At 34.6% G+C, this 12,457-nt stretch overlaps 1 protein-coding gene and 1 long non-coding RNA gene across 51 annotated transcripts in view; one reads left to right on the top strand and one right to left on the bottom strand.

Moving 5' to 3' along the window:
• Nucleotides 1-12,457, top strand: part of LOC112209212 (uncharacterized) — a 72,039-nt gene that overhangs the window by 7,187 nt on the left and 52,395 nt on the right. Inside the window, exon 2 of the long non-coding RNA XR_002943893.3 lies at nucleotides 5,021-5,090. This is a non-coding gene — a long non-coding RNA (uncharacterized LOC112209212). The remainder of the gene's footprint in view (nucleotides 1-5,020; nucleotides 5,091-12,457) is intronic.
• MEF2C (myocyte enhancer factor 2C) overlaps nucleotides 869-12,457 on the bottom strand; it is a 166,380-nt gene continuing 154,791 nt past the window's right edge. For 20 of the 50 annotated variants that reach the window (XM_054684202.2, XM_054684201.2, XM_063810299.1 and 17 more), the window contains 4 exons: nucleotides 11,749-11,921; nucleotides 9,248-9,377; nucleotides 8,523-8,658; nucleotides 869-2,967 (listed from right to left, as the gene is read on the bottom strand). In XM_054684202.2, coding sequence (XP_054540177.1) covers nucleotides 2,646-2,967; nucleotides 8,523-8,658; nucleotides 9,248-9,377; nucleotides 11,749-11,921 — 761 coding nt within the window. In that variant the 3' untranslated portion in view covers nucleotides 869-2,645. Of the gene's footprint in view, nucleotides 2,968-8,522; nucleotides 8,659-9,247; nucleotides 9,378-10,237; nucleotides 10,262-11,748; nucleotides 11,922-12,457 lie in introns of all 50 variants that reach the window. The other 30 variants (XM_063810315.1, XM_063810316.1, XM_063810322.1 and 27 more) reach the window with 3 other exon arrangements.

Raw genomic sequence — 12,457 nt, 5'->3', positions numbered from 1 at the left:
AAATTCACTTTTTCTTTGTTGCTGAGGCAAATTGCAGGTTAAAAAACTAATATGGCTATTTCTTCATATTTTCATGTAATGACCCTTTCCCACCCACTGGTATCTACTGATATTGATATACTAAAGTATTTTGAAATGACAAAGAACATTTGTGACATGTTTGCATATTTTATACACATCAAGTTAGAAGGATGGGTTGTAAGGATGGGATCAAGTCTATGGTGAGGAAAATGGTTTTCTTATTTTTTTCCCCTGTGCGTGTGTGTGTATGAGTGTGCATATTTTCAGGGATGTTTTTGTTTTTCCTCTGCATAAATGTTATTCTTTCATGTTCCATGGATACCTTGAGTAGTGGGATATATATGAAATGGTTGATAGATTTTTTTTTTTTTTAGTATATAAAACATTAGTACAAGGCAGGCTAGCATCCTTTATGGATACAACCAAAGGTGCATTGTGGTCTAATTGTGGATTTCAGATCAAGTTAAGAAAAATATAGCCTAGTTAATAAGGTCTCTTGGCTTCTGCCACCCAGCGGCAGCCTTTTACAATGAGAAACACATAGCAACTATGCAAGTAAAAGAGAAAAAATGGATAAGAAATGTCCTACGCATGATATAGCAGTGTTGATATTACTGCCTATATCTTCTTTGCTGTGTATGTCAATGCATATGATTGGAGATGAATCGACAGATCTTCACATTCCAAGAGAAGGAAAATCTTTCCTAGACTGAAATATCTTTTAAACAATATATATTGACTTTCTTATGGCACTCACTTATTAAAGGGTCTGAAAATTAATCCCTTATAGACGAATATTAGACAAGAGTCATTTTTTTAAATTAAAAAAAGGGACATAGAGAGGTTCTTTATGGGATTTCTTGAAATGGCTATTAAATCTCTTTATTGAAGAAAAAATAGATGACATACATGCTTTATGCAGAAGTGACATTTGGGGGTCCTGACACACCGGGATTGTTCAACAGTCCTATATTGCTGACAAGATTGTCAAGGGTCAGTTAAAATAATTAAAAACGGATGACAAAGCAACTATCCCTTTACCTGCTTCCTTCTTGTCTAGCACCCAGTCTTTCACATTTTTCTTCTGTGGGAATTTATAACTTATTCACCAAGTAAATTCCATATCACTTGTTTCTAGGGCCATATTTGCAGGACATGTGCCCCAACATAGCTTTTCTATTCTGGGCATATTTCTAAAAAGCGTATCAAATTCTAGGCTGAAAACCAACCAGATGATTTAGAATATGGGCAAGTTAGGATATGCACTTACTGAATTCCAAGATGCATGGTGAAATGGTGAGATCAGAAAGGGGCCCTGCATTTGATAAAAATGCAAAAAACAAAATAAAAATAGCATGAAAGAAACTAGTATATACAATGGATGTCAGTTGACCCAATAGATTGCTAATGTATTAAAAACAATTTAGGGTGTTGCAATGTGATATGTTCTAACCCCACAGGTTATCCTTTTGACAGCTGACCTTAAACTTATAAAATGTAAGCAGAGTAAAAGAAAACAGAAAGAAAATAGTTACTCAAATGTGCAACTGCACAAATATACCCCCCTCCCGCTATTAAGATAACAAAACTTCTGCTATTACCATAATATTATATATATTAGAAAGCTATACACAAGCATGTTAATTTCACAGATTTTTTTAAAAGATTCTTAATATTTTATATAATTAGAAATACACATTTCAAAAACAAAACTTCTACAAAGAGAAAACAGTTATCTTGGTTAGCAAAGCATGGAGTTCTTCATGGCTTAGGGTAGTGCTTTCTATACAAAAAGTCCTTTTTGGTTTTTTACAGGACTGTTTAAAATATTAGCGAAGCTATCAAGGGGAAAAAAACACATTTTGGCTTAAGTAAACTACAAAAAGCCACAAATGCTTTGCAAACTCTGTCTTACCTTTTATATGAAAATAAGCAAAATGTAATGTACATATTTTTATATTTTTATTTAATAAGAGATGCAGACCCAGATTTATTTATTTATTTAATTAAATACGTTAGCCCTCCAACTCCACATTTTTTTTTAATAGGTATGGTCCTCTTTTAATGGTCTTTGATCCTTTTTAATGAGTGCCATACGCCAATGATATGCCTGCAGGTTTGTGAGCATTCTTGGGATGTCAGGTGACCTGGTGTGTTCCTAACATTTACCAATGGCCACCCATTACCGGGTCTGTCCAAGCATCTATACATTTTTCTATATGTTGCATAACAGCTGCTCTCTCTTTCAGTAAAGATCTGCCGCTTTTGGCAAATGTTTCCTTTTGTCTATTTACATGTAAATAACGTTGAACCTGCAACATGACACTATCTATTGTAACATACATTTTGCAAAGGAGCACAACAGTGAAAAGAAGTTAGCCTTAAAATCTATTTTGTACAAGTGTTCTGTTGTACAACTCAAGTGCTAAGCTTATCTCAGCATTTCTGTTTATCTTTATACTGTATCACTGAGGCAATTTAAAAGTACTTTTACAAAACAGAGTACCTGACTTTTTTTTTTTCCACACACGGCACATATAATGCATATCGACCCCCCTTCCCCATTAAGGTATAGCACACACACACACTGCAAGAAAAAAAAAAACTAGTAAGTAATAATCTGATCATGTTGCCCATCCTTCAGAAAGTCGCATGCGCTTGACTGAGGGACTTTCCCTTTCGTCCGGCGAAGGTCTGGTGAGTCCAATGGGGGAGTGGAATTCGTTCCGGTGATCCTCTCGGTCGCTCCCGTCGTACGAACTGCTACAGCTGCTCAAGCTGTCAACAGGAGATCTCCCCGCCTCGTGGCGCGTGTGTTGTGGGTATCTCGAAGGGGTGGTGGTACGGTCTCTAGGAGGAGAAACAGGTTCTGACTTGATGTTGAGGCTTTGAGTAGAAGGCAGGGAGAGATTTGAACTCTGAGATAAATGAGTGCTAGTGCAAGCTCTGTAGGAGGAAAGGAAACCCAGTTACAGATGAAGGAGGCCTGGAGGCCCCAGGAACTCACAATTACATCAAACATCAGCTTAAAGACTCGCATAGACACCAGAGCATGCCCAGAGTGAAGAGAACGTGCTTGGAAGCACATAAGGGCATCGCCTTCTCAGGGCGATTTAGGATGCCTTTGTTGATTTGCCCGGTAGTAATTACAGTATTTAACTGGTCCAGGCCTCATGAATTATATCTCTAGTCTCCGAGAGGCTCCCTAAACATATAGGTTACCATTTCAGAAAGGTTTAAGACACAATGGAAAAAGCATTTTCTGTGTTCATGGACTCTAAGCCTAGACTAGTTCTAAAAATTAAATTTCTAAGCATTTAGATACAGTGTTTAGCTCTGGAATTAGACTTCCTTGATTTACTAATGCTTGTGTTTGAATATTATTTTTAAAAGCTTATTATCAATATAAATATTTGCCTCCAATTAATAAGCACATACAGATGGAATCACATAGTCTTCAGAGAAAGTGAAGGGAGTTAAATTTTAAATGACTAGAACTCAAATGCTGCACAATAACTATATCTGGTAAAAAGCTTTGGAGTGGAAAAAATGGAAAGGGGGAGGGAAATTGAAAATTATCTGCAGAAAGTTTAAACGTTGGTTTTCAAACACTTAAGACTTTCTACTCCATTAAAACTGATAATTTGACTTTCTTCATCCTTTTGCAGTTACATGAGATGAAAATACTTTGTGTTCCACAATGACCTCAATTTTATTAATGTCACTCCCTGATGCGTGCGGTTCTTAGGCTACCACTCCTCTTATTTATCATTGGCATTAGTTGATGAATCTGGTGTTGCCTAAGGAAAGCTTGTTGCCAAGAAGGATGTAGTGTGATTTTACTGTGTTTATAATCCTTAATCCTCATATATTCCCAGAGAGAATAATTTTTCCTTTTTCCAAAATCTGGGAAAATTTAGAAACTTGGAATTCTAGAGGAAAAAAGCATTAAGCCCTTAAGTGTAGATTAGCAATCACAATGACTTTGATCAGGATAAACCATAGTGGCATTGCTCGCATCAATTTTAAGATGCTTTTACTCTTCTTACACTAATTACACTGACTTCCAGAGCTAGAGTCAGGATTACTTGACTATATTGTCAAAAGAGCATGGTACTCTCTTTTACTGAGGAAGAATCCAAGTGAAGAATTATCCATACAGACACACCCATTTTAAACAAAGGAAAGCAAGCCTACTTACTAATGTATGTAATTATGCTGCTTTCCAGTGGAGAGAATTAGTTGGCACTAACAATGTCATTATGAGCACTGAGAGAAAAAGTATATATTTCAGAAAAAAAGTGAAGAAGCTTGGGGCTGGCTTTTTGGGAGATGCAATACAAACTCAAGATGTGTAGTGATATAAAATTAGTCAGAAACGAGTTTATCTTTGAGTGATGTTTTGTACAAAAGCACCACCTACTGGCAAAGAATTACTTTCCTTCTCCTATTAATAAATAGATGAGCTAATGTAGAGAATAATATAAAGAAGTATTTGTTTCCTTAATAAGCGTCTCTTTCTCTAGCTTTTATGATCTTATATAATCAAAGCAGTGTTAGCATTTATATCAAGAAAGTACACTGACTGTATATAATTTTCAAACACCTGTTTATATTTGGAGCTATTTATTTGTAGCTGATTAATTTATAGTCTATCAGTTTACTAATTTTCCAAAAGTTTTAATTAAATAAGCCTTGTTAAAATGGGGAGAGGGAATACCTGTATTTCAAAAGGATTCATAATGGTAGACTATTTTATCTTGGTTCAAAGTTACTTAGTGATTCATTTTGATGTTTGAGGAAATCGTCTTTTGATTTCTGGAATAAAGAATTTTCCTGGCTCTAAGAAAGACCATTTCACTAAAATTTAATTAAATGCTTCTGCTATGAATCACACAACTATTTAATAATGAATATGAATTAGGAGTCTGAAAATAAAAAGTGATATATCAATAAATACTTTTGCTTGCTCTTTGACATACAGATTATGTCTTCACAGGGAGGGTGACATAGAAAATTAGAAGAAAAAATTGGTGAGTTGGACAGTCTAAGCAGTTAATCTAGACAAGGTAAGGGAAAAAATAATATAACCAAAATTCTGTTTCTTTAATACAGTTTTTGGAAGCTGCATTATTCACCTCTTTGCATCATCTCCCTATGTTAACTGGCCTGTATAGGTTTAGCTGTGTATCTTCCCCATGAAAGATGTAACAGTTATTGGTTATCCCTTTCTACAAACAGACTAGCTTAAATTTATCTTTTGGTGGAATTTCATTTGACACTGAAAACATACATGAAGCATTTTGAGTAGTTCTGGGGACTAAATCCACAGTAGTAAAATGCAAGTGATATCTTAGATTCAGCTTCATTATACTGTGACATAGGATATAAAATAGAATGGCTAGTCTCTGTTAACAAAGAAGTATTTTCTTGAAAAGAAAAAAGTAGCATTAAAATAACTTAACTGCATATATGCTAGGTTCAGATATAAGCATGTTAGTCTACTTGAGAACAAAATATAGACACGAATAATTATAGACCTGGATAATTGTGAAATACTGTATATGTGTGGGTGGGTGATAAAGAGGTGGGTGGGGAGATAGAAGCCAGATATGCAAGTTACCCATATCAAGTCCTCTATGCAAATTTTCATCTATTACAGATGCTTTTGAATTGGGAAAACTCCTACCCTTTCCCATAATTGTTCAGAAATCAAACATGACTGGATAGTTTTATTCAAAATTTTTACTGCCTCCGCCTGGAAATTAGACTATCAAACTATATTTAACCTAACCTTTTATAAGTCATCTCTACTCAGAGTTATCTCTCTCAGTATGTACTGAACACCCACATCAACAAAGATGATGTATGGAAATGCTTCCAGAAAACAGGTTGCCCTTTTTATAGGTGGTAGTTTAGAAAAACACTAAAACTTAGTGTTACACTACATCAAATATTAGTATTCAAAGGACTTTCATTAACTCTTGATGGCAAGTTCCTCTGTCAGCCACCTCTCTCCCTATAGCAAATCAATTTGTGTTGCTTACTTAGCTTGCTTAGATAAAATCAGATACTAGGTTTTAAAAGTATAGCTTTGAAGACTTAAAGCTCCAAAGGACAAAATGAACTTTTTTCCATGGACAAAATATGAAGAACTCTGTTTATGGTTTTGCAATTTTGAGAAAGAATTGTGGTAACCATCTTGGGCTGCTGGGAATATCTACTTTGGTGGAGCTGAAATATATTCCACTCTGCTATGAACATTGTCTCTAGCCAAAAGAATGTGAGCCCGCAACACAAATCTCTGCGACAACTTTGGCCTGGAAAATGTATCAATTCTTTTTAAATTGATTTACACTGTAAAGAATTAAGGATGCTCATGTGAATTACTTTACATAAGTATTGCAGCTTGGGATTTTTTTAAAAAACAGTTTAACATTTAATCGTGTGAATATGAGGTAGTCCATGTGAAGGAACCTCCTTTCAAAAAGCTACTACTCTGTGTGTGATTGTGAGAGGGAGAGAAAGAGTGTGTGTGAAGCAGAGAGAGAGAAGGGCCAACAGTGGAAGGACTGGAAGGGTCATTCCGTTGATTTGAGGGGTAAGGGAAGTGATTAAGTGCAATTAAAACTCACAGAGAAAACTAAGAGTCAAATTAAGCACAACGAAATTAAGTGCTGAAAGGAACCGGGAGCTGAACAAAATGCTTAACCTTTGGCTGTTGTAATTCAGTTCCTTTCTGTCTAAGACTGTCCCTCCTTTCTCATTTTCTGAAACCTCTATTAGAGGCAGCAGAGAATTAGATTCTTCCTTGTAATAGAAAAGAGTTTTAAAATTGTAGTACAGTTAAAATATGTAAATAAATGTGTTTATATGTAAAAATATAAATTATCAGGTACTATTGAAAACAAAAGAAAGCCACATTCAGAGAAAATAATATGGCTTTTGACATTGATAACTTTTAGGGAAATCTAGCCCTATAATGGATGAATTTTGTGAAAAAAATGGGAAATAAGCAGTTATGTTTATTTTTGACAAGAATCATGTTCAGTGGATTCCCTGCTAAGCCACAGCAGTTGATATTTTGTACAAAATATGTATACATGTACATATTTTTTAGTTGCCTGGATGGAATTATGTGCTTGGTGATAATTACCTGAAGAAGTTCCCACAGTTAATGTCTACTTGAATAGTTAACATTCCAGAGAAAATTTAAGTGTCCTAAAAAGATAAAACTCTGCGCATATGTAATGTGTCTTCAAAGTTAACTATCTTTCAAGAAAGCTGACCAACAGTATCACGTGAATTTATCTTACTATTTAAATGAAAGGTTAGATTTTCAATGACAGTGATTAGCGGGTAGGATGAACATAAGCAAACAGTGTACGGGTGAATATTTCATAATCAGATCACTAATATATGCTAAATCACTATCATGTGAAAGCTAGTGGGTGGGGGGAGAGAGGGCACCAGCAAACATAAGAGACACAAAGTTGTGGTATAAATCAGTGACTTTTATACTAATCAGTGTTTTATTCTCACTGTCTCCTTAGACATATGGATATATAACTAGTTAACTAATACAGCTAAGTGATTAACGATAACAAATGGCTAAGCAGAAAAGTAAAAGTGGGCTAGGCAGACAGAATATTTTTAAAATATAAAAGCTTGTTATCTTTAAATATTTTATATCCTCCTGGTATTTTCTTTTGAAGATTAATTGCAATTTTGGACTTATTAAATTTACAGTCAGGCTTTCAGTTAATGTTTTAAGCTTTTTAAAAAAAATGATTTGTTTTATATGAAATAGTGTGAATTGTGAATTCAGAGCTTTTTAAAGGTTTGAACGTTTCCATAGATAAATGACAGGAGTCATTTCTATGATAAAGACGTATCTGAAAACTACCACAAGGGGGCAGAAAGATACATCCTCTGACTACATAAAACAAAAATTATTTTTATATCCAAATTTAGGTAATTAGTATTATATGTACTAGTTAGTATTATATACATATATTTCTTAAAATATCTATAAGTATACAACTATACTATGAGTACATTATAAATACATGAAGCCTGTGTATCAATTGACTAGTTGTTCCTATGTGTATTAGGTTAACATTAGCAAAAACTATATGGTTTATGTGAAAAAAGAAAAATTCTCAAATATCTAAGCTTATACTATAAATGCCTTCTTATGTCCCAAATGAACTGTGTGAAAACTAAATAAAAATTATATCACTGATAGAAGTGGAAACAAATGTAGCCTAAAACAATAAGGAAAGAATTTACCTCATTATTACAGAGCTCGCTGTCCTCTTAAAAAACAGGTATATAAGATTTAAGCTACTTGAAAAGTATTGATCTGAAAATTACACTTGGATTTCAATAAAGTAGAATTTTATACCCGTTAATGGGATATTGAAGCACTTATTTAGAGATTGTCATTTGTTTTTCAAAATGCATTCTAAAATTATACTATAAAAAATAATATTGCTTACCCCAACTGACTGAGGGCAGATGGTGGCATGTTATGTAGGTGTTGCTGTTGCCAGCCAGTTACTGAACCAAGGTGAAGAGCGCTGGCGGTGTTAAACCCAGACAGAGATGACAGGTCTGCACTACTCAGAGAGTACTCTAGATTAAAGAATAAAACAACAAGGGAAAATATTAAATTTAGAAATTATCAAATGGTAAATAGAATAAACATTTTCAATTTCCAAAATATTCTATTAGGATTATCGTTATTATAGATATTTTTAATTTTGAGGGGAGGGGAGATAAAGCATCAGCGATAATTCTAATTTAAAAGGAATATACTATAAACCAAAAATAAGTATTCCACGAATGCTCTGAAGTAGCATAGTCCTCAATTCTAGTTTATTAGAACTACAATCTAGTATAAAGGTATGTACATATTTGATGATGTAGAAATGTTAAACAATCCTGAGAAAGTGAGCTTTTTATTACATCAAAGAAACAGCTCAATTTTCTTGAAAGTGTGTTTCTATTTTGAACTCAGGTTGCATAAATAAAACTTTCAGTCAGTTAAGAAAGAAAAATGTGGATATTCACTTTGTCTTAGTAAAGAATGGGTAATGCTGCAGTGCTGTGGACAGCGCAGGCCCTAAATAAAGCTTCCTAATAGAGTAAAAGATAACTTTTTCATCTTGCTTTTCAATAAAAAGTATTTAGTGTACTAATTGCACATGACAAAGCTACTCACCGGTACCATATGTTGTTGAAATGGCTGATGGATATCCTCCCATTCCTTGTCCTGGTAAAGTAGGAGTTGCTACGGAAACCACTGGGGTAGCCAATGACTGAGCCGACTGGGAGTTATTTATCCTTTGATTCTTTTAAAGTAAATAAAAAGACATTACTGATGAATTTTTTTAAAAGTTAAAAATATTAGATTTCAGTATTAGTTTTGCACATAAAGAGATAACTTGGTACAAATCTCATGAAATTAATCATTTAACATGTGTCTCTATGAACTCTGCCAACCCTATCATTTACAATCCTTCAAGAGACCAGCTGTTGCCATAGTAACCCATTACATCAGTATCTCCTAGGCAACTGAACTAGTAACAAGTACCATAGCTTTATTATGGGTAAAAACAGACTATGTTGAAAACTGATGAAATATGTATACTGTACTTCCATTGTTTCAGTTTTCATTCAAATGCAAATTAAAAAAATTAAAATCAACCATGGTAGTTTTTATGTTCAGTTCTACATACAGCAGAGAGCAAATGAGTAGGGGCTCATGTTATATTTTGACCAGCAGGTGGTGCTGTGACCACTTTGTTCAGATTCTTCTAAACTTCCCTCAAACTAGATGGCAAAGCAGCTAATGCGAATATTTAACTCATTACAGTAAAGAGATAAAAGATCCACCACATAAACTTAAAATCACGAGACTTTAATTCCCAGAAGAAGAAATATTTTAGTTTTATGTAGTGAAAGAATACTTTTGTTTGAATTTTACTATAAATTGTCCTAAAATATTGAAAACAGAAAAAATATTGAAACAAAAAAAAAACCTGACATTCTTTTCACCTGTGAGTGATGCCAGAAATTAATGGTATTTAAACATAATCAATGTTGACATACTGTGGTAACTTCCAATATCTTCCAATTTTATCAAAGCTACCACCTCTACCTAAAAGTAGCTTTGCACATGCCATTTGAGGGAAGCGCTCTCACCACTTACCAAAAGCAGGTCGACATCCTCAGACTGAGAGCATGCGGAAGGAGTTTTATTAATTAGTGTCCGTAAATATTTATAATTGGGCAAAATCTTTTCAACAAAAGGAAAAGCATCTTCCGATAGACACAACAGTTTAAACAGTTTTAAAACCCAGACTCCAAAGATAACTCCTTACAAAGACATTCTTTGTTTCCCTTAATGAGCTGTTTGTCTCAAATGTGAAGACAATCTACCCGGTTTTCAGCCCAGGTCAGTGTCTCAATGTTCATTATTTCATCACTTCATTTTGAAGGAAAAAAAAAGACTGTGCTTTGAAACCTCACTTGCTGGAGGAAGGGGAGCTACACACCTGGCTGCCAGAGAGGGACCTAACTGACCCATCACAGATTCCCTGGGACAGCATCAGTTTTAAGGGACCTGGAATAAATCTGTTGATAGAGATGGCCTGCCATGCACGGCCCACACTGCTTGGCTGTAGCCCTGTAGGAGGTTATATTTATTAGACCCAGTTTTTTTCTGAAGGGAATGTTGCATATTATGTGATGTTTTTGGTTGATATTCAAAATTAATCTGCACTGTGCCATAATAAACTAATCAGCTCACAGGACTGTTTTACCCTGAAGCTTGCCACAGAGCAGAGAAAGAAAAAAAAAATGTGTTTGCAGAATGATCTAAATTTGTCTACCGAATCTTGGTTTTAAACGTTCTTGCTCTTAAGCAAAGCTAATTTGTAGAACACTGATGTAAGTCTCTTTGTTGTTGAATTTGGTCCCATAACATTATCTTCATCTTAGGCATGCAGAACCAGAAGAAAGAAAAATGACAGGGTCTGGGGATATAATCTCTATTTAAAATTTCTTATTTATTTATCTTTCTTAGAGGTGCTACAATTCTTTTTTGATGTAAAATATAACCTTTGTTCCTAAAATGCCTAGGATTTTAATTTGCTTTTGAGAGAGAGCTATTTTCATGAAGTACATGTATGGAAAGATGAATTGAGGCAGTGTGCAGGCATGCAATGTATTAGATATCATCATTGCAATACATCTAAGAAAGGATTTGCTAATTAACAGGAGAAAGTTCATTTAGAAATTGTGGAAAGTATTTTCTCATTGTTAGCATGTCGAGGACATAAATATTGTAAAAATACTATGTTATGAAGTACCTCATTACCTATTATTACTCTGCTTATGGGACGTAGAGATTGACCGATGGTAGTGTCTGATTTTTTTCCAACTATAAATTGAAAGCCTTAAAAGAAAATGTTTTTCTTATCCTAGAACATCAGCCTAGTGAAGTTCACCAGATATATATATATTTTTTTACACGGAAAAGGGAAATGCAAACCAGTTACCAGAAATAATAGCTAAATACAAGCAAGGCTCTGTCAATGGCACTGGTGTGTTAATTTTCTGGGAGAATGTTAAGTAATTCATCAAGTTAGACAAATACAAAAACAGCAAAACATATACAAAACATTATCAATATTTATTTAAAATGTAGTTTTGTATTACCACTGATGGCATCGTATTCTTGCTGCCTGGTGGAATAAGAACTCGGAGATCTGGTTTACGGTTATTCATTCCTAAATTCATTGGGGGAGGAGATTTTGCTTGCATATTCTTGTTCAAGTTACCAGGTGAGACCAGCAGACCTGGTGAGTTTCGGGGATTGCCATACCCGTTCCCTGTTAACAAAAAACAATAAAGCATTTAGGAAGAAATCTAGGTCAAATATGTTTCCGAAGAATACACAACATGAGAATAAAAACAAAAGCTTAATGGTAAGACATACATTGCAAAACCATAGGATGACTGATTTGACCTCCATGGGACAAGTAACCCAATTAATTATTCAATAGTCCTCTGAAGGAAGATTAAAAACTTTTTATGAGAAGAGAGCCAATATACATCAACTTGCTCAGAAGTCAGCATATACTTTTTTTCCTATCAAAAATATTCAGGAAGAAAGTCAGACAGTAGTTCAGGGTCTAAGAAAAGCACAGAACTGGTCTTGCGCTTTAATTGACTAGCTTGGCGGAGGCCTGGCTGGCGTGACTCACTCTTTCAGTTCACTGGTTTGGGTTTTATTTTGTGTGTCTGTGTGTCCTTAAATGAAGAAAGGGCATACCAGCAAGACTGTAATTTCTAGGACATGCAGGAGGAGGGGAAGCCGCTTACACATTTTGCTGTTCAGTTCCGCTTTTCTCTGAGTGAATTCTCT

Source organism: Pan troglodytes, chromosome 4 (genome assembly GCF_028858775.2).
Source record: "Pan troglodytes isolate AG18354 chromosome 4, NHGRI_mPanTro3-v2.0_pri, whole genome shotgun sequence".
NCBI classification, from domain to species: Eukaryota; Metazoa; Chordata; class Mammalia; order Primates; family Hominidae; genus Pan; species Pan troglodytes.
Note: the sequence above shows the minus strand (reverse complement) of the source record. Positions and strands in the feature narration are given on the sequence as shown.